The 27,950-nt window shown below is 35.4% G+C and overlaps 2 protein-coding genes across 2 annotated transcripts; both read right to left on the bottom strand.

The window, feature by feature from the left end:
- Nucleotides 1-277: 277 nt before the first annotated feature.
- LOC103322082 (Ribosome associated membrane protein RAMP4) lies at nt 278-1,488 on the bottom strand. Its single transcript, XM_008223958.2, has 3 exons — nt 1,327-1,488; nt 967-1,123; nt 278-533 (listed from the first exon to the last, which is right to left on the bottom strand). The coding sequence occupies exons 1-3, from the start codon at nt 1,327-1,329 to the stop codon at nt 487-489; spliced, it is 207 nt and encodes a 68-aa protein (XP_008222180.1). The 5' UTR covers nt 1,330-1,488; the 3' UTR covers nt 278-486.
- A 19,683-nt stretch (nt 1,489-21,171) lies between these two features.
- Nucleotides 21,172-24,931, bottom strand: LOC103322083 (DNAJ heat shock N-terminal domain-containing protein). Its single transcript, XM_008223959.2, has 2 exons — nt 24,732-24,931; nt 21,172-24,192 (listed from the first exon to the last, which is right to left on the bottom strand). The coding sequence occupies exon 2, from the start codon at nt 24,113-24,115 to the stop codon at nt 21,926-21,928; it is 2,190 nt and encodes a 729-aa protein (XP_008222181.2). The 5' UTR covers nt 24,116-24,192; nt 24,732-24,931; the 3' UTR covers nt 21,172-21,925.
- Between the last annotated feature and the right edge of the window lie 3,019 nt (nt 24,932-27,950).

Here is a 27,950-nt window from a genome sequence, read left to right on the forward strand (position 1 = left end):
AATTTTACTACGAATAAAATCCAAAATTGGGCATTCAGAGCCTTAAGCTTAACTATCGAATTACCTTTTCCTATATTGTCAGGGAAAGAAAGACAATTTGATTGTGCAAGTTCTTGTGAAAAATGGACCAACCGATTTATACGAATACAAAACTTATTCTGGAAAAACCTCAAACCATCAGACATAAGAATGGCCTAAACTGCCCAATTGGGGTTAAATTGGGTATAGCCCGGATAAGTTATGTGTAATGCAAAAATCAAAAACCAAAAAACAAAAATTAAGTGAAGCAGAGGAAGGGGTTCCTTTATTCAAACTTCTTTTAACTTCACAGATAGAAACACCACTGTTTTTAGTACTACATCACATTGTATATCATCAGTTTCCTACTGGCTAACAAAACAACGGTAAATAACACGACTGGTTGGTTGATGCAGTCTGATGCCATCTCTCACAACTTAGAGGCATCAGCAGCAGGCTAATCTTCAATTAGGCCATGCCTCCGCTTGTAGCAGTCCTGATTATCTGAAACAGAGCTGTTTCACACAAACAAATAAAACTCAGATCACAAAACCATTCATGCGATGCAATGCACATAAACCATGCAAGGGAGAGAAAATGAACCAAAACAACAGAACCCCTCTTGATCCCATACAGATCAAGGCAATGGCACAAATTCAAACATTTCCTTCAGGCTTTAACCCACATGAGCATTTCTGAATGGGTGCTCAAAGGTTTCAGCTTTGGTATTATTTTATCCCCAATGTTTCACAAATGTCAGTGCATGCAGACACAAACATAATGTAGATCAACCAAAATAAACATTAAAATGGCAGCTAAAATCCAGATATAATTTACCAATTATGGGGATTGTTAGAATGATTTCAATTAGGAAATTCTAGCTATCATTGAATTGAATCATATCAGATTTAATTTGCCATTTGTAAAATTGAATAATGAGAGGCATACATGAGCCAATGACAACAAAGACGAAGAATCCAAGGAGAATAGGGCCAACAGGATAATCCTTGCCCTTCTTGGCGGTTGTCTCAGGAACCGCCCCTCTCTTCGTTATGTTCTTCTCAAACTTCTCCACCTTCCTATCAGCCAAACGCCTTGAAGTCGTCTGCAGCACCACAAACCCAATTAAAATTCATCATGATCATTATAATCCCAATTTCACATCCATCAAAACCCTAATTCCATTCAATTCAATTAAATAGCCGACCACATTAATCTTGTAATACAATTACAGATCTAGATCAAATCATAAGCGCGTAACATTACACAGATCGGATGAAAGGGACGAAGAGAGCACGGGAGAGTTACCATGGTTACGGGCAGATCCGATCCGGTAGTTAAGTGCGTCGCAGGTGATTAATTCTCCTTGCAGGCTTTTCCCCTTCCTTCTCACAATTCTCTCAGCCAAGGCGAGTTGCAAGTTCAAACTCTCGCCCTTAGTTCTCTTTCACAAAAAGAGCCATGTGTTTTTGACGTTTATATATTTGGCAAATTCATGATAAGGTCCCGGACCACGACGTCACGGACTCACAGCCTCCACGGCCATTGGCTAAACCACGTAGAATGGGACACGCGTCGCTTGGTGATTTGGGGTAATTACCAACGTAGCACCGTGTGCGTTAGAGTTTGAGTCCACATGGAACAGCTGGAACTGGGAAGAGAGGAAGCAGCGCGTAGAGGGACCAGGTCGGGTCTCCGTATCTGGAGAGAATTCAAAATTGTCCTTGTGAATGTGAATCCAGGACGTATCCAATATCCATGTGGCGTTATTATCTTTAAAATGAATAACTTATATATTTGTCTTAATTTAACAAAAGACAGAGAATAGTAAAACATTCAAAATGTCAGAAATTGTATTTGGTTAATGCAAATATTAAGAATATATGTATATATAAAGCAAAGGCAGAAAATGATGAAACATTCAAAATACCAGAAAATATCATTAATTAAGTCAAATATTAAAAATTGAAATTATTAATTAAATGAGGATAATATGGTAGATTCATATTTTTTTCATATTAAAAAAAATTAAAGTTAAAAACAAAATAAGATAATAAGTCCTACTTTTATGGAACACTAGCTTCTTTGTATACGCTTCCGCTGCAAGAGGTTTTTTTTTTTAAATTTTTTTAAATTTTAAATTTATAAAAAAAATTTAATTTATTTTAGAATTAAAAAAGATAATGGGTAGTTGTGTTCCATAAAAATAAGATTCATTATCTGATTTTTATAAATAAATAAAAATTAATATGAAAAAGTGTGAATTTACCATATTATCCTCATTTGATTAATAATTTTAATTTTTAATGTTTACATTAACCAAGGGCATTTTCTGGTATTTCAAATGTTTCACCATTCTCTGCATTTTACTTTATATATATAGGTAACTACCCATGTTATCTTTTTTTAATTATAAAAATAAAATAAAAAATAAAACCAATTGGCACATGCGTGAGCATGTGCCAATGGGCTAGTTAAAATTATTAATTAAATATGGATAATATGGTAAATTCACACTTTTTCATATTTAAAAAAATAAAATTAAAAGAAAAATCGGATAATTGATCTTATTTTTATGAAACACAACTACCAATTATCTTTTTTAATTCTTAAATAATTTAATTTTTTTTTATAAAAAAAGCCTCTCGCATGTGTTGAATCGCGTGCGTAGGCTAGTCCAAATAAAGAAAAAAAAAACTGGACAAAGAAAACGAGAAAATCAGGTCCAATGTATTTTTAAGGGGGATGGAATTCTTTTATGGTAGGGATTCAATTAAAAGTACAAGTAGAAAAAGAAATGAGATACATAATATTTTTTACTATATAGCACGATACATTACTTAATTTGCATAAAAAATTTTACTATATAGTGTCACGTCGCTTAATTTACATAACATTTTTATTATATAGTGTCACATCTGAATTACAAGATTTTATAAATAAAAATCAATTTAGATATATTTTTTTCTTTATGGGAAACTTGCCAAACTTGCAAATCATCTATTGTTCATGAACTAAAATCAGCATGCTTCAATCTTTATGTTTTTCATCTTGATTTGTTTTCTGGCTCTGCATTTTCATCATTTTGCACCTTCTGTTTATCTTGAACAACAGTTATGAGTCTATGACCTGAAGAAGTTGGAGCGGAGTAGCTGCTGGATCCAACTCCCCAAAACCATCTCGAGTATTTGGAGCCTCGCCTCATTTTTTAAGAACTCCATCTTCCTAGATATATAACAATCTTCTTGTTACGTAAATTGTATTGTTACAGCAATGCTGCCTGCCACTTGGTCTAACAATTTGAGGCCACCTTTAGTGTTCAACTTCAAACAAAACAATGAATAAAAATCGGTTGGAAAATTGCATGAAGGTTGCAAGGAAACATACATATTCAGCGCAAAATGTATAGCAAAATAAATCAAATGGAATTATCAACGGTATTATTAAATGTCGCAACCGGCTTTTGTGTCAGTACCATTATTTTTTCTAACCCAAATCCAAAAAGCTTTCAAATTGGGCCCTGGCTCATGTCAAAAAATGTCGCAAAAGGCCTGTTAGATGCCGATGGTAATGGAAATATCAACGGTATTATTAAATAAATAAATAAATAAATAAATAAATATATATATATATATATATATCAATGATCAGAAATGGTGATGAGAATCAATATTGAGAGAAATTAAAACTATATATAATGGTCACATTCAAGTGATTTTTTATAAAGATGATCTTTGAATACTCAAAATAGACCCAATCCAGAAAAGTTAAGTTTCATATGCAATACTCACCCAAAGAAAAGTTAAGTTTCTACTATCACACTTTTTTATTATTATAAATATATGTGATAGTTTAAATTATAAGAAGAGGGGATTTCTTAAACCAGGGTGCTATAAGAACAACTCCACCCATTTGCCTTAACCATGACAAGGGGGAGCTAGTGCAGCCATTATTCACGTGAATAGTAGTTGTCCTTGCAAATAATATTTTGTGTTTCCACCCATTGCCATAGCTAAGGGCAATTACTATTCATTTTTTTGTTTTATTCACAAATTTTTTTACCTCAATAATTAATTTGGATAATATTTTCGGATAAGATTTCCGGGTTCCTATGTGTCAAGACTATTCATAATTGGATAAAATTTCCGGATAAGAATTTTGGGTTCAAATTTCGGATGAATTTCAAAATTCAAAATTCAAAATTCAAATAAATTTGGGTTCAAATTTCTGATGAATTTCAAATTTCAGATAAGTTTTCATCCAATCAAATCAAGCAACGTGACATTTCTATCTTGCCAAAATTTTCTATAAAACCAGAGGCTCAGCTCATACCTCTCACACCACATCTTTCTATATTTTCATTTCTTAGAATTTAGAATTCATACTCCATTCATTCTCAATGGAAGAATAGGAGATGCTTGGAGAGGTAAGAGCGAGAAAGAAATAAGAGAAACCGTAGAGTCGATGAAATCAATGAGTTGCAAAGACAAGTCGATGAACAAGTTCTCATAGCAGTGGCTTTACAAGAGGAAGAGAACCAAGGTCGCCGCCTTGGTTCACAAGTCGGCCGTCGCCGGAATGTGGACAGACATAGGCATTCTTAGGGTAAAAATCTTTTGGAAGATTATTTTATCCCAACTGCTTTGTACTCTGATATTGATTTTCGAAGGCAATTTAGAATGCAACCCCATTTGTTCAATAAAGTCATGCATGATATATGTAATTATGATGCATACTTTGTTCAAAAGTGTGATGCTGCTGGGGTTTTAGGGCTTCTTACGGAGCAAAAACTTACAGCTGTTATACGAATGTTGGCGTATAAAGCATCTGCTGATCAGGTGGATGAGATTGACCGAATGAGGAAGTCTACTACGTTAGAGGCTTTGGTAAGACTTTGTGATGTAGTTGAAAATCTGTACACTAGGGAATACCTGCGTAGACCTACTCCTAGGGACCTCCAATGGCTTCTACAAAAAGTCGAAGTTCGAGGATTTTCAGAATGATTGGTAACATCGACTGCATGCACTGGCAATGGAAGAATTGCCCAATTACCTTGCAAGATGATTACGGAAATAAAAAAAGGCCAAAAAAGTATCATCCTGGAAGCCGTTGCTAGCTTCGACACATGGGTTTGACATGTCTTCTTCGAAGTTGCCGAATCCCAAAATGACCTCAATAGCTGGGTCAATCTCCGGTCTTCAACGATGTTTTGAAAGGCCAAGGCTCCAATATCATATATCAAGTCAACAATACAGTCTACCAGATGGGGTATTATCTAACTGACGGCATCTACCCAAGGTGGACCACATTTGTCAAATCCATTCTGAATCCCTGATCCTATAAGCAAAAATTATTTGCTACCTATCAAGAATGATACAGGAAAGATGTTGAAAGGTATTTTGGCATCCTTCAAGCTCGGTGGTTGATTATTCGAGGTGCGGCCGTATGTTTGATGAGGAGATCCTCAGAAGCATTATGATGACTTGCATCATCCTCCATAATATGGTTGTGGAGGATGAGTACGATTATGATGCTGTAGAGGTCTACGAACCGGATCCAATGAACACAGCCGTGACCCGGATTTATAAAAGGCCCATGAGGCCAAATGAAAAACCGTTTGAACCGGAACCGTTAGGTGAGGGACGGTCGTTTCATGACCCAGATGATAGATTGATATACAGAGATGCAATCTTCGTATATTCAAGAAAGACATCAACTTGACTTGATGGAGCATCTATGGGCGGTGAAAGGCAATAAAGATGAATGATGGAGTATAGATGCTTTGGTTATGTTTTATTTAGTTATGGTTTGGTTGTGTTGTTTTTTATTTATTATGGTTTGGTTGTGGTTTTTTTTTAATTTTAATTATATTTTGTTTGATGTATGGAATATGTTGAATAAAAAGGTCTTTTATTGAATGCTTTGTTTATTAAATAAAAAATCCAATACAAGTCATTAAGAATTACTACTACTAAAATAAAATACATGAAGTACAACAATTTCAATAGAAAACATGAAAAATAAAAATAAATAAAAGGTATGCCAACTAATTTAATGGTTTTGATCATTTAACCAATCCGTGTTGCTAGGCCCATCATTCTGGAAAAGTCTTTTTCTCATAACATCCCTTCGTTCTAGCTTCCAATATTATTTTGTTTCAGGGAACATATGACTTGTATCCATCGCCATGGTTTTCCGATCCGTCTTCTCCATATCTTTTTTGCTCAAATACTACTTTTCTCGTGCACACTCGGCTTGAATTGCCACCTCCATATCTTGGCGTTTCTGCTCCATTTCAATTCTTATGGCGTTCTGCCTTGAAATTTTCTCCAAAAACTTTGAATTATTATTGCTTGAATTACCCGCTTTCTTTGTCTTCGCAGCCTTTCGGCCAATGGGCCTGGGCTCATTTTCGATGGATGAGTCTTCACTCATAAGGGAATCGAGAGGTGAATCCAATGTCGTGAATCACGGAGTGTCGTCTCATTTAACACAACGGCGGGACCCGTGGGAATAATTATGAAGTGTTTAGAATATTTTACCACCTCCTAACATTCATGATGGTTGAAACTTTTTTTGCCACCTCCGGTTGCACCGAACCACATCTGTGCTTGAATCATCTATTTAACAAAAAAATGGAAATGCAATAAATATTTAAAATATATTGGATATGCAAGTAACAAAAAAAAAATGGAAATGCAATTAACCTTACAAATAAATTGGAAGTGCAAGAAATATGAAGAAACAATTGGAAATGCAAGAAATATTATGAAACAATTGAAAATGCAAGAAATATTAACAACATATTGAAAATGCAAGAAATATTAACAAAATATTTAAAATGTAAGAAATATTAACAAAATATTTAAAATGCAATAAATATTAACAATATATATATATATAGATTAGGACATTAAACTTAATAAAACGAAAATTACAAAATACTTACCTCGTTAGTACGATTTTCCCCGCTTCTATAGTTGTTCATCGCTTTTACCAAGGCATCTCTCCATTTTCCCAACTCTTTGTTGAGAATTTTCCACCTACTCGATAATGTCATTTCCGTACGAGCTGATGCCAGAATTTTTTCACAAAATTCGGCATGAATTTTTTTCCACATATGGAAAAATTTCATCTCATTGCCTGTCACGGGACAATGACAAACTTGGAGCCAAGCCTCACACAAAGAAACATCTTCTATGGTGCTCCACACCCTTCTGGTTTCGATAGAAGAAGTCATAAAAATAAGAAATAAAAATACAAGGTGAAAGAGAGGAAAATGTTGAGGGAATAGTGAATAAAATGTTGAGTAATAGTAGAAGTAGAATAAAATGTATGAGAATTTGTATTGAAAGTGAAGGGGTATTGATAGGTATTTATAGGAAAAAAAAATCAAAATTTTTTAGTATTTTTTTTATAAAAATTTTGATTTTTTTTTTCTTCATAATTTTATTGTTGGAAAATGTCAGCCGTTGGATGAGGATTGGAGAAGCAAATCGGAGCGTTGGGGCGTGACACGTGGCTTCCAACCGTTGGAGCTGCGTCACGCGTCGGCACATCTTTGGTTTAAATTTTTTACCGTTGGCGCGTGCGCGCACGCGCCAACGTAAAAATTCAACCCGCGTGCTCAACGTCGACTGACGTCACCCCGCGTTTTGGACCTCGGCTGAATCGGCCTTCGGCCCGGACAAAGTTCGTGAGGCCTCACCCCACCGGGCTGGGCTCACCACTGAAACACTTTTTCCCCCTCACCTTGGGCTCAGCTCCTTCTGGGGTTACTCTAAGAGTTCGAACCTAAGACCATTGGTCTACAAGTTAAGGTTATTTTCCACTGGATTAGACCACATTTATGGTGATACTATCAAACTTTAGACCATGCTCAATTTAAACATGAATCAATAAATGTCTATAGCCCAGTAAAAAATGACATTCACTTGTAGATCAATGATTTTAAGTTCGAATCCGCATGCAAAACAAACCTTTGTCTAAGGCCCAAAACTATGGGAAGGGCACAAAAATATGATTTTTTAGCCCCAACCTGTTAATGTCCTAATAGCAAGTAGTCGTAATCATTAAATCATGGCAGCACAAACCTCTTCGAGATTCTCTAAGAAACTAAATATTAATTATATAATATAATATTCTAAAAAATAAAAATTAATGAAACTAAATATAAGGAAACTAAGAGTCCTTAACCAAAAAAAAAAAACACAAACAAACGTTCTTATCTTAGCCAAAAAAAGACCTAGTAGTGGCAGCAACACACAAAGGAAGCATTAGCAATTTTAAGGTTTTTTTATATGTGTCATACTTTTTTATAAGGGTTTTTCGCAACAATGGTCCCTCAACTATACCCGTAGTGGCATTTGGGTCACTGAACTCAATTATTAGTTGCAGAAGTCACTCAACTGTGTGTTTCATTGCACCAGTAGTACTTCCGTCAAATCTGGCTAACGTGGTGTCAATTTCATGGGAAAATTTATCTTTTGAAGTCTGGCATGTCCAACCTCCCATCTACAGTAACTTCCCTCTGAAAAATGTCAAATCTAGCGCCAAATAAATCCCTAATTCCCATTTATATTCGAAGAAAGCCACATAAAAACAGTAGATGTGCTGAAATTTTAGAAATTCGAAGGAAATCTGTGAAGCCCACAGAGTGCATGCGCAAAAATGTCGCAGATTTCTTCTTCATTAACAAATCCGAGCCCTAGTGCGAGGAAGCTATGCAGGTGCGGTGGATATATCAAAACCTGGACTTCATGGATTGATTTAAATCATGGGAGAAGATTTGAGGCTTGTGAGATGAGTCGAGTAAGTTAATCTGTGAAATTTTATTTTGTTGCTTGATGGGTTTAGCTTTGATGTTATGAAACGTACTTTGCAGAGAAACAGAGGAAATGGGCATCATTGGGAGTGGCTGGATGCACCAACCTGTGCAAGAGGAAAAAAACTAATTCCTGGGTTGTTGAGAAGAATGAGAGCAATGGAAGCGGACCTAAAGTTAATAGAAGAACATAAGAAAGAAGTAGGAAGATAATTGACCCAAAAAAAAAAAAAGTGGAAGATAAGCTGAAAATGGTAGAGAGAGAAAATAAGGAATTGGAGTATGAAGTTGGAGAACTAGGCAAGCAGAAGACTGTTGGAAGAGAAAATAACATGGCCAACGACCAAGAGAGAATCAAATTTGGGGGGTTTCATTTTTGTCATTGGGTCTTGGTTTTTTGGTGAGTATGATGATGCTCTGTGTCTTGAGTAATTGGTTGACATTTCCGGGTGGAAACTATGAAAAGCTTATGATCAATTAGGTCGAAATGTAACCGATATGTAGTTCATTTTGCAATGAAATTTGAGTTCAAGTTTGGTGGACATATTGGTGTTAGTGTATTGAAATTTTGCAATGAAATTTGAGTTCATTTTGCAATGAAATTTGATGATGCTATGTACCAGTTCCAAAATGTACCAAATGAACATGTATAACACCCAATTCCAAAATGTACCAAATTAGTATATATAACATACAGTTACAGCTTCCAAAATGTACCAAATCAGGTTCCAAGTGGAACAGAAGCATAATGTACCAAATGTACCAAATCAGGTTCCAAGTTATAGTTTCCAAAATGTACCCAAATGTACCAATTCAAGTTCCAAAATGTACCAAATACAAAACAATGAAAATAAGTTCCAGTCCAGAGACTCAAAAAACACATCTAACAAACCATTCATAAAACATATCTAACTACTTCAAAAAAGACATCCAACAGACATCCTCCTAGTTAGCCTTCAAAACATCCATGGTTTAAGCTTCTTGGCAGGAGACTTGGGTGGTTATGATGATGATGATATAGCTCCAGTGTAAAAGACTGGCTGTGATGATGATGAGAGTGGTTGTGATGATGATGAGAAATTGTTTGGCATTTCTGTTGTCCTATTTCCAACCTAAAATAAAATGGAACCACATTAACTAACTAAAGTAAATTAACCAACCAAAGTAGCATGACAAAGTTTTCACTTACATTTCCTCTTCCCGTTGGCATTTCTCCTCTCCCTCTTCTTGTAGTCGTTCCTCTACCTCTCCCTCTGCCTCTAGTTGGGTTGGGCTGATTAGGGTAGGCCTAGAACACAAAAATAAACATGATATAAACTAAACATTAACAACAACAAAAATGTCATATGAACTGGTTGGGCCTAAAGACAAAAAAAAAAATTAAACTAAAGAGATTTTAACTAAAATACAGTTGCCCCTTCGATCGTAGAAGAGGCAACTGATTCTTGGTTGGGCTGGTTAGGAACGGCCTACAATAACAAAAACAAAAAACCAATTAAAGTTGTCAACAACAAAAGTAAATTAAACTACATAATGCATTACCCAAATACCTGAAGTTGCCCCTTGGACTGTAGAAGAGCCAACTGCTCCTTAGTTGGGCTGATTAGGAACGGCCTACAATAACAAAAACAAAAAACTAATTTAAGTAAATAATAACAAAAGTAAATTAAACTACAAAAAATATAACCCAAATACCTGTGCTGTCCCTTGGTTGGCATGCCGTGTCTTATTATGTCCCTCCTGGCCACAAATTGAGCATCTTATCTTGACATAAATCCTTCTCAACTTAGTAGGTGGTGGATTGTAAAATGGGGGCAAAGGATTTGGAGGAACTGGAGCAGGTACTTCAACATCAGTTGTTTCTTTGTTCCTTGATTTCTTAGGTCTTCCAGGCTGCTTCTTATATGGAGGAGGTTTAATTGGAGGCCAATTAGTTCTCTTCCACTGGTCCATGGATGGTATTGGGTGTACCATAAGTTCATATGAACTCAGGTAGGCTTCTTTCTTATAGCAGTCATGTGCATAGTCAAACACATTTGCATCATTTTGAAAGATATAAGAAATAACATGAGAACATGGGATCCCACACAAATCCCATCTTCTATAAGAGCAAGTGTTGGCTTTTAGATCCACTACATACTCTCCCTTATACATATGGCTCACTTGGTATTTGCCCTCACCTGCTAATCTAGGAATGCATTGACTAGCTCCCAACTTGTTCTTCTCAATGATCTTGACAATCCTAGGCCCAATTGGATGTCTCCAAACCGTACCAGCAATCCTTCTATTAGCCATCCTTAACATGATATAAACTCTAATCCTTTCTAGACATGTTAAGATAGACTTGTCTCTTAAATCTAAAATGCAAGAGTTAAAGGATTCACAGAGGTTGTTCAATAACATATCACACTTAAAATGTGGCTCAAAATGAGATCTACTCCAATTTTTGGCTGGTCTTTTCTTAACCCACTTCCATGCCTCTTCATCTTGCTTTTTCATCTTGTCCATTTCTGCTTCATACCAGAGAATGGTAGTTGCTCTTGCCGCAGCCCAGAGAATGTTTTTCAATGCAAGGCCAGCATGCTCTGTCCTGAAGTTACTGTAGAGATGCCTAACATACATTATGTGCTCAGCTGTTGGAAGCAATGTGTCAATTGCAAGTATTAGACATTTTTGTTTGTTACTCATAAACACCCAAGCTTCCCCATTCTTAACTTTTAAGTCTTCAATCAAAAGTTCAAGGAACCAAATCCAACTACATTTTGATTCCACATCTACAACAGCATAAGCAACTGGGTACATTCCATTATTCTCATCAACACCAACTGTTAAAACTTGCCTGTGTAAGGTTCCTTTAAATGGCAGCCATCTATACCAATCAAAGGTCTACATCCTGCCAAAAATCCCCTTTTAGGCCAAGTCCATCCATCAGCCCAGCCCAAGGGTGGGAGAAAAAAATTGAGTTCGGTAGGAGCCCGGGCCGGGGTGTGGGACCCACCAACTCGGTGGCGAGCGGCTCACCGAGGTCCAAAACTCGGCTGGCGTCGGCGATCTGATACACTTCTGATCCGCTACAGTACCCCACGATTTATTTTTTCCTGTTGCCACGTGGCGTCGTTTGGGCTCTCCGATCCGATTTTTCCTTCAATCCAACGACCAATTTTTTTGCAATAAAATACTTGGAAAAAATTCAAATTTTTTTAAAAATACCCAAAAATTAATGAATTTTTTTCTATAAATACCAGCCAATTTTTTTTTAATTTATTTGAAATTTGAAATTGAAAATTTTATCCGATTATGAGATATGAATAGTATTGACATGTAGGAACCCTAAAATCTAATCCTAAAATATTATCCAAATTAATTATTGAGGTAAAAAAAATTATGAATAAAACAAAAAAATGAATAGTAACTGCCCTTAGCAAGGGCAACGGGTGGAAACACAAAATTTTGATTTGCAAGGGCAACCACTATTCACGTGAATAATAGCTGCCCTAACTCCCCCCCTTGCCATGGCTAAGGGCAAATGGGTGGAGTTGCTCTTACAAGCTTCCAAACATACATAAATTCTTTCAAACACAGGTACATTACCTTTCATCTTATTCTTTATAATCACAGTGCTGCCCTTGTTAGCCTTTTTCAATTCTTCTGCATAGTCCCATAGCCTCGCATATTGCTCCACATAGTTGCCTTCAATGATCACATTGGACAAGTTCTTTGCTCTATAAATCTGATGCTTTGAAACATTCATATGGTACTTTTCTAAAACCTCAGCCTTGAATGCCCCTATATCCCACTAAGGATTTTTCCTAATCTTGTTAGCAAACCTTTTGGACAGCCACCTTGAATTAGTATATTTCAATTTGTCCACTCTAGTACACTCATGCTCTAAGGACAAAGTCTTTATGGCAAATGTCTGCTCATCTTTATCTATCTTGGAAGCAAACAGAATAAAAGGGCATTTCGTGTGACCTGCACACTTTGCTTGAATCCTTTTATTATCATTCTTCACCAATTTAACATTCCTCCCTTGCACAATTGCATACTCCCTAATAGCTTCCTTGAGTTCATCCTTATTGGCAAATTGCATTCCAATTCTAAACTCTAGATTTCTCAAATCAATTTCTTTCCTAAACTGTTTAAAATTTGTTTTCTTCCATTTCCTCTTGCTTGTCTTTTCTTGGCCATCTTCCTCATCACTAGAGCTATCACCATCATAAGGAAGTCAATCACTATCTTCATCATCATCTGATATCTCTCATGTAGCTTCATTAAGAGGCATTTCATTCATCTATTCAAAACATTGTGCATATTCAACATTTGGTGCATCGTTCCTTGGTTGTGCTCTTGATGCAACCTCTTTATTACCATTTTCTTCTTCTTCACTTAATTCATAATCAATGTCAACAATGACATCCTTTTTTTCCTCATCTTCCTCCTCTTCCTCTTCATATTCATCTTCATTGCCAACATCTTCATTGTGCTGTTGTTGCCCTTTTTCTTCACTCTCTAGCTCGTTGTTATGAGTAAGATCATGGTAATACAACACCAATACCTGATCTGATGAAATGCTCCCAACCAATCCTGGAATACAACTATCATTTACAACCTCATTCACAACATGCTGACCACTTTTTGCAGGCCCCTTATAGTAAACTTTTAAGCTTGTAACCCTTTGTGTTATATCAACTTTGTATCCAAGATCTATCCCAATTTTCTTTAAATCCAATAATGACAAATAGTCATGAATACAGTTGTCAACATAGCATACTTTGCCTCCCTTATACATATCATTCTCCAACATACCAAAGTTATGAAGTTCAAGAGTACACAACTTTTCTTTATCTACTACATTACACAAAGGTATGCTTACAAACAATTTCAATGACAATGAGGACAAAGTAAACAAGGAAGACAAAGTAAGTGCAGGCATGTGTAAGTGTGAAATCACTTCCATGACAAACCGATAGAAATGGGACCACAGACAATAGTAAAGACTCCAACTACATTTTTTTCCACCTTAAAGCCAAAACTTCATTGTCAACAACAAGACCACACATTTGCAAACATACTATATTGCAATATAAAATGAAAAATGAATATTTAGGTTATAGTAACTTACCATACTTGGTGGGTTCTCCAGACCACCGAAAAATTGTCTCCATTTGAAGAAGCCAAACACACTGTAGACCCAACACTTTTCTTTGTGATTTCCACGAAATTGAAATCATATATCTATACTTTATCACTTTTTTAACTCAAAATACTTCGCTACTTAGTCCATTAACGCATAATGCTGAGATAATGTTCCAAAATCCCCCAAAAATCGAAGTCCAATGCCTCTCGATTTGAAAACCCTAGACGCGATTTTTCCCTTTTGCTCAGACTGCCATTTACTGTGCAACTGTCGTTCTCTTCAAAACCAAAAGATTCATTTTAATTAACTGAAAAGTCAGATTTGCCCTTCACGAATCTATGAGATTCTCACAGATGCTTGCCACGTCATCATTTTAAACGAAAAAAACTAACGAACTTGACGAAAGGACTACTGGTGCAACGAAACACACAATTGAGTGACCTCTGCAACTAATAATTGAGTTCAATGACCTAAATGCAACTACGGGTATAATTGAGGGACCATTGCTGCAAAAAACCCTTTTTATAAATAGAATGACACAAAGACATCTTTGTTAACTTATTTTTCTTTTTTATTTGATTTGGCAAAAAAATAAGCAGAGATTCTTGTTATTTATAATTTGAAGTTTCGAGTTGAAGAATAGATGCTCAAAATTCATATTTTACTATTCTTTGTTCATTAGTTTTATTGTTATTGTTTGTGTGTTTTTATAACAAAATAAAAAATGTTACCTAATAAAATTAATTTGTTGATAATTTTTTTGTTGTTGTAATTTTAGTTTTTAATTTGTCTAAAGGGGCGCACTCTAGAAATTTGCCCTGGGACTTAGAAAATACAAGACCAGCCATGCCCCCTAACAACTTGGTTGTGTGTGTGTGTGTGTAAGAACTAAGAAACCCTTATCCCCTCTAATTCAGGACTATCGCTTTTATTATAAAAAAATAAAAAAATGAATCAACAAATAGCACAAGTACATGGATTTAGGCAATCAATTGCAATTTAACTTCATAAACGAAAACAAAATTTAATATGAAAATCATTGATCCGTGAGATTAATACTTATCCAATTCTAACTTTTAAATAATTTTTTTAAGTGAATGACTTTTCTAGAGTAGACAAATTCTTAATGACTTTTACATACTTTATAAAGTAGTGACAAACTTTCATATACTTTTTGTCATAGAGTTTTATAGACTTTTAAATACTTATTTTTATATTTATTTTACAAATAGCATTTATCTTTTATGTTGAATGAACTAGTCGGCATATATTGAACAAAAAATTAGGGAAAAAAACAATTGGATACAATTACATAAAAGCAAAGAATAGTTCTCCTTAACATTAGAAAATGATAAAAATGACAAAATACATTTGAAAATGTACCATAAGGAAATAATTGGCATTCAACTAGCCATGATTCAGTTTTTAAAAAAGCTTAGCCGTGCAAACATAGCATATGAGAGTCGAGACAATCAATATAATAAAATATTTATATGCAAACATAGTGAAGGAAGTGGATGAGAAGAGATATTCATCAACAGAAACGTGTGGATGAGAAGAGAAGAAAACATTCAATATTTTTTTACTAACCTGAAGGAAGTGGGTGACAATGGGATACCAAAGTGGAGCCCTAACCATGAAGAAAAAGATCCATCTGCATGATGCTTGATATAACAAAGGAAAAGGAATTGGAGCGAGACGTTTTGGTTCTATCTTCTCACTTCCCAATATTTTTATAAAGAAATTAGCAAGACTTTTGGTAGTAAGAATTACCTTTAAAAGTATTGAAAAGTCATTTATTTTACAAAGTTTTTAAAAGTCATTAGCATTTTGGATACCTCAAAACTTTTAAATACTCTTTAAAACTCACAATTGAATACAACTAAACTTTTAAAGACTATTTAAAAGTCACAATTGAATACCTTCAGACTTTTAAACTCATTAAAAGTCATTAAAAGTTAGAATTGAATACACAGAATTCGGAAATGAATTTCTAGAGTCAACTATCAATACAAGAATAGCACTAAATGTGGGTAAAATGGAGATTTAAAATGTATTTAATTACCGTATTATACGAGTTGTGTCAGCCAAGGAATTTGAATCACAAAGAGTTACCACGGGTAGACCTCCACCACTAGTTTTTTTCTCACCCTTTTTTCTTACCCTAAATCCCAAAACTTAAATGAGTGTATTCAATTTAGATTTTAAATGTAACATCCTACATCGACCGACAGATAGAGGGTGATGTGTCTTATATGTACATGCTCATCTTCATCTAGCACGATGCCTTTTAGGAGCTCACTGGTTTTGGAGTCATAGGAACTTCGAAGTTAAGCGAGTTGGGGCTAGAGTAATCCCAGGATGGGTGACCCACTGGGAAGTTGCTCGTGAGTTCCTAGAAACAAAATCTTGAGGGCAGATAGAGGGCTCAAAGCAGACAATATCATGCTACGGTGGAACGGATCCTGATGTGACAATTTGGTATCAGAGCCACTATGTCATGTGGTGCTAGTGTGCCTACGAGGACATCGGGCCCCTAAGGAGGGTGGATTGTAACATCCCACATCGACCAACAGAGAAGGGGTGATATGTTTTATATGTACATGCCCGCCTCCATCTAGCACGAGGCCTTTTGGGAGCTCACTAGCTTCGGAGTCATGAGAACTTTCGAAGTTAAGCGAGTTGGGCTAGAGAAATCATAGGATGGATGGCCCACTGGGAAGTTGCTTGTGAATTCCCAGAAACAAAACCGTGAGGGCAGAAAGGGGGCCCAAAGCGGACAATATCATGCTACGGCGGAGCAGATCCGGGATGTGACATTAAAAGATTTTAAAGAAGTTTAAAAGTTTTGATGTATTCAATCACGATTTTAAATAAGTCTATTCAATTCTGTGTTTATTCAATTCAGACTTTTTAAACTTCATTCAAATTTGGATATATTCAATCACGACTTTAAAATACTTCATAAAAGTTTGGGTGTATTTAAAAACTCATTGATTTTAAATGAAATACAAAAAGTTGTGGATTTCATTTGATAATAGACTAATTTTAGGCCATAACAAATCTTTGCTTTTCCCCCAGAGATTTTGATAATTATATTATTTTTATTCTCAAGATATGATTTCACCACTTCTACTACCACTATCTTATCATGACTATCACCATAGCCACCGCCACCTCCTCCACCACCACCCAACGCCGCCACTACCAACCCCACCGACACCACCACCACCACCACCATCACCTCACTCCCATCGCCACCACCCTTACTCCCATCTCTACCACCACTACCACTCCCACTATCAGCCCCATCGTCACCACTACCACAGCCACTGCCAACATCACCACCATCATTGCCACTGCCACCGCCACCACCTCCATCACCTCACTCCCACCGGCACCACCACTACCTCCCCCACAAACCACCATCATCATCACTACCACCGCCATCATTATAAACTCCATTAAAATCAATAATAAAATTCTAACGAACTTAGATTAAATCTATACACGAATTTAGTCAAAATCTATGTGGAGTTTGTAGAATTCAATCAAACTCAATTATATTCAATTAAACTCCTTCAACTTTATAACTCTTTTAAAATCATTTAAAATCTAAATTAAATACACCCTCCTTAGTCTCTTTCTCAGATAAGTTCTCACATACAATGTATTAAATATTGATGCTGGCGAAGATATCGAGGGTATACAAATAAGGAAATATCAACAAAAATATGGGTAAAATATATGTACCGAGATAAATTACTGAAAACGAAAATATTTATGAAATTTCTATGCTTTTTGCGCAATTTCCAAACATGTTCACAACTTAAACATGTATCCCAAATATGACATCCAAAGCAATATTCAAGTATTAGCCCTAACCCAACAATTATCTCTGATCTTAACCATGGTTAACTTATTAGTCTTCTAAATGTGTTTGAAATTTTGTATATTAATTTTTCTAATTGAGTTTGAAATTTGTGATTATAACAACTTTATAGTGGCACTATTCTCATCCAAAACTACTTGGTCCATCTACTTTTTAAATTATTTTATTACAAAGTCTTATATATTTATGGTCGGCCGAAGCTTAATGAAGCACTAACATCAGGCGCCTAAATACTCACAAAAAGAGTGTAAAATGACAAATCGGGAGTGCGAATAATATTCCCTTAAACTTTTATACACCCAAATCTTATTAATATTTTTCTCAAAACACTTCCCCAAATTCTTTCTCTTACTCTCTGAGTCTACCTCCATCCACCCCTTTACATTTGCTTCTTCATGGAAAATTCAAAATCACTACTTCTTTCTTCTTCAATTGAAAGACAAAAACCTTTTTTTCCTTATTCACCGGAAAAATTGCAAGTGAGAGAATAAATGGAAAGAAAATGGAAGTCGTGATCCTCCTTGCTCAACCCTAGACACTCTAGGATCCTTTTTTAAACATGCTCATATTTCGATTTAAGAGATAGATAAATATACACATCCCAATGCATTGATCGGGGACGTCGGTAGTGGTTGAGGACACTTCTCGGAAGATCTGAAGATTGAGGTATATTTAATTTGCTCTTATGATTTTCAATTTTTTTTCATATATTTAGAAGAGTAACTAATGTGTTTACAATTTTCTAACATTATTAAAACCAGTGTTGAGAGAATTGGAGAAACATTGTTTTAACACTTAACTTCAAAATTAATTGTTGAAGACAAGTGAGTTTTTATTTGTAGGAGAAAACTATTTAGTGTAAGTGCTCCATTTATTTTTTAAGTTGAGGGAGGGTTTAGATACTCAACTTCAAAATAATTAATCATTTTGACATCATGATTTAAGATAATTACGGGTCTGTTTGATAACCATTTCAATTTTAGGAGGGTGTATTCAATTGCGATTTTAATAGATTGTAATTTCAGGATTTTAATATAATGAATTTAAGCACGATTTGTGTAATTACAAGATTTTACTTATGATTTTAATAGATTGTAATTACATGATTTTACTTAACTTAGGACTTTTTGTATTCTCCAAAGAATCAAAATATTTGCTGTAGAATTTTACTTATGATCTTAATGGCTTCATAAAATTCTTCATCCAAATCTTCTTCCTCTCTGTCATGATCTTCATACATGCTCGGGTAAATATTAAAATATGTATTATGTGTTTGCTTGTTATGGCCTTTTGAATGAACATCCCATTTCAACCAAAAAAAAAAACTAAGGGAGGTTGGGTGGCTTTTAAAATGAAAAAATTTAGGATACAAAGGTTGCATTTAGATACTAACATCTCTCAGTGGCTAAAGGGATACAACATCTCACTTTAATCAATTTTAATCATGATTTTCCATTGAATATTATGCTTAATCAAGTTTCCTACAGGATGTGGAAAATCTTCTTGATTAACTTGGTTGGATTTTGACTGCCAGGTTCAACATAAAAAATAACATTGTTAAAGCTCATACCACACTTTAGATGCTTTTTTATAGTTATAAAAAATAAAAATAAAAATAAAAATAAAAAAGATTTACTGATATCAAAGAAGTCGGCAAATAATCTTTTTTTGGTAGGATTTAAAAACCAAAGTGTGGATGTGCTTGGTTGCTTTCGAGTGAGTGGCATATGCATGTGTTACTATCATGTGGCATATGTATGTGTGGTTGATAGTTCAGCAAATCAATCAAAACAACTATGCAAAGCCAAAAACATATATCAGAAAGCACGAAGAGATTCCACCTATAAGGCAACATATATAATAAATGAAAATAAAAGTGAGAATAGGAGGAAGGAGTAACAAAAATGAAAGTAAAAAGTGAAAATGATAATAATTTCAAATAGATTTCAGTTTTTAGTTTTTGTTTTCACTTTTGTTACTTCTCCCTCCCATTCTCTCATCTCGTCTTATCTCTTAATTCTATCTCCACTCTCATTCTCACTTCTATTATCCCTCTTTTTTCTCTATACATGGTTATTAAACAGGCTCTGCATCTCCAAGAGAGTCTCCAAATTTTAGTCAAATTATAGCTAAAATAGCTAGAAAGCTATTATAGCAAACCACAAAAAGTGTTTCCTCCAACAATATTCTCTATTTTGGCTAATCTGAAATATTTTATTATTATTTTCTCTTTCTCTTTCTCCCTCTTTCTCTTGCAAATCAAATATATTAAAAAGTAAAGTAAAACTCAACCCCACCAACCTCCCAAATGTCTCTATCTCTCTCCCATTTTTTCTCTCCCTCTTCAATTTGGCGAACCTCCATTTCTCTCTCCTCCTTACTAGATGTAGTAGAGAGCCAAAAGTTGGTTCTCCAAAATAGAAAGCCAAGTAGGGGGTCTGCAGGAAGAAGGAGTTTCCTTCTTTTTAGCCAAAGTAGCTAGGGATGAGAGGATAGGGAGTCTGCTGGAGATGCTTTAAGTAAACAAGTCTCATCTTCACTTTTCACTTTATGGACCGTATTTGCTTTGACGAATTAGATACTCTACTACCATTCCCAGATTCAATTTCTAACAAGGTTCACAATCATGCCCAAATGTGAAGATTATAAAGTTTTTGTTGATTTATATTTTGTTTGGTAATGTTTTTGTTCTCTTATTAAGAGAGTGTTTAGGGAGAGACATCATTTTTGCTACATGTAGAAGGGAGAGATCTTCTAGTTTGTCTTATGTCTTAATGTTCTTGGATAGGGCCATGACTCTATTCAAACACCCTCCGCTGACCCAGAGGTTAGTGTTAATTAGTAATTAGTAATTAGAACATAGCACAAATTAGCGCCCCCTTGCCTTGACCAAAATTTCTCCCCCAGCCAAACAAGTCATTTTGACAAAAACTTGGTCTGCTATTTAAACGTCCGAGTTGGATAGGATGCGATTGGGGAAATTGAACTTTCAATTTCAAGTCATCATTAATTAACATATAGCTGCTTGCTACCAACCAAAAAAAATACATACATGCGTGTGTGTATATATAACACTAAAACAAAAGAAAGTATAGACAAAAGAAAAAGAAGATTAGCAAACCATAACAGTAAAACAAGACTGAGATGCAGGTAGCTGGAAGAAGGCATAACCTTCATTAGTTTTCAACTGGAGTGTCATCTAACCTCCAAGATGTAAGATCAAAGTAAGACACAGCACAGCAGGAAGAGAAATGATAATAATGGAAACTTGAAGTAGTCTTAAGGTTAGGGAGGAGAAGATTTTCCACAAAAATAATGTCATGAACTAATATCAAATGGGTATCAGTAGCACTACTGTTTGATCATTAATCAGAAGAACTAACAAAAGTACCTGTTTTACAGAATATGTAAGATCATGCAATTTCATAAGACATGAAAATTGGGCAGGTAAGAACTACAACTACATCAAGGAAATGGAGCATCAGCTCATGGACAACCAATAAGGAGATATTTTTCAAAAAACAAAACATGGCTGTTTGAAGAGGGTATGTAAATCATTCTATTTCCTTCAACGAAACCTTCGATGGAGCTGCCGTAAAGGGACCTTCAATCTTTTAGCTGCTTCTTCAAGTTCCAGGAAACAAGGGATGTTTACCTATCAAACTAAATCTGTGCTGCAGATAACGGCAAGGTAAGGATTATCATTAGGAACTTCCCACAAAACTTCAGCTGATATTGCATAGCCCCAACATTACATGGTTGGTAAAAGATAATGAAACACTTTTGATCCAATCTTAAACCAAGTCAATAAATTCCAACTGCATCAAATCAAGTCATCCAATACTCAACCAATTTGGTTTCTGAAGCATGCTCCACTCTTTCATCTTGATGTGTTTTCTAGATATCCTGCACAGTTTCTATTATAAATCACTCCCTTTGTCTTCTTCCCTCTCTGACAGTACTGGAATACACTGCCATCTCTATGTCATTAGCATTTCATCGTCATCCACTACATCTACTTCAACTTTGCATCATTCTACTTTTGTCTTCAGCTTTAACCTTTAGTTACCTCAAGAAGTTCCGAAGGAGTAGCTGCTGGATCCAGCTCTCGACAACCCTTTGGAGCATTTGGAGCCTCGTGACCCGTAAGCAAGTATGAAGGGACATGATGAGAGAACCGAAACATCTCTTCTCTGGGGATTCTCCTGGCTTCTTCAGGATCTAAATGCCGGTGAAATACTGTCTTAAACCCAGCCACTTTCACAAGGGGAGCTACCAGTACACCTAGGTCTTCATTGTAGTCTTCAACAACTTCGACCATGTCATACTTGTGTATAACTTCATCTGCAGTGAGTTCATTCCAGTCAGGGGACCAATTCCTATATAGGGCCCAAACATCGCCCTTCCTGGGGTATATGCAGATGGCGCCCCGTGGACCTTTTGTCCACCGAACTTTGTGCGAAAAAGAATTGAGTGATTTATTCACTTCATATTTCCCTACTCGGAAATCCCCACATGTTTTTGAGAAGCCAGAAGACACCCAGCTTAGAGGCCCTAATTCACTATTTGTTTTTGAGTTCAGCCAGCTGATCCGCATTGTGAACGGATCCAAAGAAATCACATTATGAACTAAGGCATAATATCTGGGCATCCCATCATCGCCATCATAAGCAGCCCAGACCTGACTTTCTTCAAAACACTTCTCCGATCGATCCTTGTCAAAGTCATGAAAATCAGGATCAGGAACATTTATTGACATTGTTTCTAAGGTTTCTGCATCTGAGCGGACACCAGAAATTCCGGAAGGTTTCCTGTCACTAGCACCATTTTTTGTATCAACTGGCTCACGACACCTGTTTTGGTCGCGTCGCGCATCAATGTTTCCCAAAGGTTTTTCTCTCTCATTCCCATTCCCCACCTCTTTGACTGCATTTTTTGCTACAGTAGATGTATTCAGTCTCTTTAGAATTTCTTTCCTTGCCTTCTCCCTTTGTAGTTTCTGAATTTCAAGCAGGGATATATCCTTTGTGATACTGGTCCTGGAGTTTCCATTCACCCTACCTGATTCAAAATTAGCCTGTTTCAATCCAGAAAAATTAACCGATCCAGCTCCTCCAGCACCCACACCCATTTGATTTGTAACATCCTTTCCATAGCTGCTCTCACTAACCTCCTCCATGCCTCTTCTTCTCTTTGCAGCATTAGGGTGTCCTGTAGATGAAGCACCACTCACCTTCTTGGAGGCTTGATCCTTCCTCCGCAAGGCCTCCTCCCTTTTTGTTGCTGCTTGAGCCTCCTCACGCTCTCTCTTTGCTTTCTCATAGGCCTGCTGAACCACGCTTGCAGCTTGGGCAGCCGTAGAAGCAACGGATGCTTTTGAGAATGGACCCCACTGAAAGCTGTTTTGGTTATATGAATCAGGTGCGTTGAAACCTGCAGAGGTGGCATTACTCCTCCCTGTATTAAATGTGTTTTTATTAGCTGTTTCATGCTTCGGAGTTTGCCGCTGCTGTGAGGTATTCCATGCAGTGGCTGACTTGGAACCATTCATAGGTGGTGGAACTATTTCTACAGCAAGAAATGGTTCATGGCAATTGGGGCAAAGAAGATTATGATTAAGATAAATTCTGAGATACTCATATTGCATTTTGCATTTATGACACACAGTCCAAAAGGTACTAGGCCTTGCTTTATGAGAAGAAGCAGGAGCTGAAGAGCGGCTAGCCCGTGTGGTACCCTTCTGAGTCTTCGTGCCGGACGTTGTACTTTTTGTGAAATTGTAGAAACCATTGGCTCCTGAAGAAGCCTGTGAAGCCCCACTTGCAGTCGCAACTTTTTGGTGTACTTTTGCATTCCTTTTCTGGTCGTAGGCTACTCTCTTAGCTTTGTCAGACAACAAACTCCATGCTTCTGAAAGTAGCTTAAATGCTCCATCAGCTCCTATAGACTTGTTCTTGTCAGGGTGAAGCATAAGAGCTAGTTTCCTATACTGTCTCCTTACCGTCTCATCATCTGCTTTTGGATCCGCACCCAGTATTCCATACCAATCAGGTTCCCCATTCATTTTGTTCTCTGCAGCAACATAGACATCAAGGGTCGCCAACATTTGGGGAATACCCTCTAGCCCTGGAAACAAATTCTGAGCCTTCAACGCAAATTTCTTTGCCCCCATAATATCCTTTGCAGTGAACTTCTTCTCCGCAATCTCTTTTGCCCTGGTAGCCTCATCTCTGTTGCACTCCATATTCCTAGACTATCTTCCAGTGTGATGTTCGCTGACTGCTGAAATAATGCTCCCACTTGCTCTAACAATTCAGCCACCTTATGGTTCATTCAGAAAAATAAATTCAGTTAGAAAATTGTCATGAAAGTTCCATGGAAGCATAAGATTCCAACAACAAATGCATACCAACAAGATGTCTATCAAAACGAATTGATAAGACGAAATGGGTCAAATAAAATTTATAAAGCAATGCTTTTCTAGACCCTCATTTCCACCACGCAACCACAATATAACCAAAATATTCATTCAGATACATTTCTCAAAATCATATCTCTTCTAGCTGTCGAACTTAAAGTTGACCACTCAACTGGTTAGCTGAAGCAGAGATGCGGCACAAACTAACAGAGAAGCAAAATTAATGAGAGTAAAAAGCATATCCAAAATCAGAGAAATGAAATTCATCCATGGATCTAGGGCAATCAGTTACAATTCAGCTCCAAAAGACGAAATTTTTTTCTTAATGAAAGACCCGGATTTTGATAATTTTAAGTCGGAAATGAATCCCTAGATTCAGTGATCAATACATGAATAGCACCAAATTTAAGTAAAACCTAGATTCAGAGATAAGTTTCTTCACCTTATTATATGAGCTGTGTTGGCTGAGGAATTTGAATCGCAGAGAGCCACCATGGACAGACCTCCTTCACCAGTTTTTTTCTTTTTTTTGCCCCTCTTTCTAACCCAAATCTAAAAAATCCCCAAAACCGGTCCCTTTCTCAAAAAAACTTCTCACAACCTAGACAGGTATCCCAAATAGCAAATTATAAAATAGCACAAGGGCATGTGCCTTCCTCTCCAAAGTATTTATTCTTAATTCTTAACCTAACCCAACATTTATTCTCATCCTAACCATGGTTAAATTTTAACTCTTGAATTGCAGTGAGTAAAAAAAAAATTTGGTGTGTGTATTTGTGTGTTTATTCAGCAAATGATGTGGCAGTGTTTGATTGGTTCATGTTTGGGTCCCACTTACGAAGTAAGGTATTGATACGTGTACTGACACATCATTTGATGTACGGATTCGATGATTCTAGAATCTCTAATAAAATACAAAAAAAAGTATGTACAAAACCATCTTGAACCGATGTGTCAAATTACTATGTGAACAATTAGATGACAACAATTAAAGGAAAATTTTATTTTGATTGAGTAGTCAAATTGTATATGGATTTAAGGCTGTAAAATTAATGTCAAATTGACATCACTTCAAGCTTTAGCTTAATATTATTTAGATATTTACTTGTGGTGGACCTCACCATTATTTACTTTTTTTAAAGCTTTAATCATCATATTGGCCCGTCTATTTTTAAAAATATAATATAGCATGCGTGAGTTAAGCAAGTTAGTTAAGGGAGTGTGCCCGCCCCCCTTCACTCAAGTTTGAGTTCTTCTTCTTGTAGATTAATTAAGTTAGAATAATTTAGACTATCGCTCATAGTAAAAAAATAATTTATTTTTACATTCTAGGTTGAGTTAAAAATTTTACAAAGTGTCAAATTACCGAATATGTACAAAAAAAACTTTTGCTTGACTGTTTCCAAACAACATATGCTTAGAATATTCTATATTTCTTGATTTTTCACAATAATATTCCAACTTTCAGTTTTCTCTTTTAATTGTATAAAAACTAACACACAATCGCCCACTTGATTTCTTATTTTTCACTTGACATTGATCAATTTTCAACAGTGAACTTTGAGGTCAATGACTATTTGATTTAGTGTCACTAAGTCTTCGCTTTATTGAAAACGTTACGAGTTCAAATGACGATGATTATTGTTTAATCACATATAAAAGAAAATGAATTTTCTAGTTGACCCATTTCATATATCATCATCCTCAGCCTCTCCATATTTTATTAAAAGATATTTTTAATTGTTAAGTTTTCTTTAAGAGAATTACTGCTAGACTAAGAGTTAATTATTAATTCTTTAAATTTTCATAAGGAATTTTTTTAAAATTTTGACAAAATAAAATAATAACAATAATACCTAGTTGAAATGTAAAGAAAAAATAATGAAACATTTTTTTTTTACAAGCGATAATTAACAACTCTAAATTAATATAATATAATTTAACTTTAAAATTGTTCAGAGTTAAACAAAATGGGCAATATGGGAAATTATAGGCAAATAAATTTTTGACTTATTATTGTATTGAGAAACACTTACATGATATGGGAATAACACTATTTTGTTATCTCTAACTAATCACGATATGTAACGCGTGATAACTTTTTTAAGTGACAATTTGTAATTGATCGAAAATAACAAAATAGTATTATCTTGTTTCATATAAGTTTTTCTGCTATTATGGAGCGCAGATGGAGATGGAAATTTCGTACCCTTCAAAATAATAACTTTATAAGACGATAATTGAAGCAAGTCAAAATGAGTACTTTAGTTGGCGGTCGTAGCGTTGCTTTGGGTTTAGCCACTCCAAAACTTCTGTTCTTAATGCAACTCTAATCTAACGGGATACGGAGATATGGTCCAATGTCTTAAAAATGAAAAACCAAGACCCAAAATAATAAAAATACAAGAGGCATGGCAACCACGTGGCCCATGGTAGCAGCCCCTCCTTTTTGTGATAGTTGTAACGGACGTTAGGGGGCAACATGCCAAAATCCAAAAGCAACCAAACTTGTGAGACGACGTCCACGTTATAGTGAAACGGACGGTGCTAGGAGAGTGCTTATCTATATATATAAAGTAAAAGGTAAAGAATGGTGAAACATTCAAAATATCAGAAAATATCTTTAGTTAATTCAAATATTAATAATTAAAATTATTAATTAAATGAGGATAACATGGTAAATTCGCATTTTTTATATTAAAAAAATTAAAATTAAAAACAAAATTAGATAATATGTCATACTTTTATGGAACATAACTACTCATATTATCTTTTCTTCATTCTAAAGAGAAAATAAAAAAGAAATGCATGTGCCAATGGGCTAGTTAGTTTAATATGTAAAACCATGAGATGTTTGATTTTCTACGAAATGACATTATGTTTTATGAAATTGACATATAATTTTTGAGTTTAGCACAAACACCAAAAATTAAAGTGTGCTCAACTTAATATAAAACAACCCTATACTTGCATAACCTCTATTAGTATTAGTATTTAGGGATAAAATTTTTATTTTTTTATTTTTTTATACAAGTGATATTTTACTTTAATCTAATATAAATTACAGAAAGGGTTTATGACAAAAAACAAAAACGAAACTACATGTGCAGAATAATGAGCACATTTGCTCTAGCCAACTAGGCTAAAGCCCGTGTTTTTTTTTTTTTTCAATTAAACAATAAAAGTAGCTAAAAACAAGATTGCCTACTCCTTAACCCATAACCCAAAACTTTGATTATGATCCATAACTCAAAACTTTGATTATGATGTTTCGACGCCTCAACCCAGAAGTAGTTTATAATTTATTGGGTCGTGTAAAGCTATGAGATTAATAATAGGCCCAACTTGATGGCCAAATTTTTGTTTGGGGGAAAAGCGGACCCTTTAATGAGGACACAAATCATAAGTTATGGGCTTTAGGGTCTTGCACCCAAGAAATCCAAGTTTCAAGGGCAAAAAATTAAAAATTTATTAATGTTTTGTTTTCAAGGAAAGAAAGAAGAAGAAGAAAAGTTACAACAAAGTTGATGATTGTGAAGTTTATCTAACATAAAGTTATAAAAATCTGGAGGAAGCTTGTGCGATATTTGGACCCTCAAATAATGTTGAAAATGAGTCAAATTAACTTTATCCTATTTCCAAAATTGCGACAGGCAGTTGC

The sequence above is a fragment of the Prunus mume genome, linkage group LG2 (genome assembly GCF_029339155.1).
Source record: "Prunus mume cultivar Tortuosa linkage group LG2, ASM2933915v1, whole genome shotgun sequence".
Lineage (NCBI taxonomy): Eukaryota > Viridiplantae > Streptophyta > Magnoliopsida > Rosales > Rosaceae > Prunus > Prunus mume.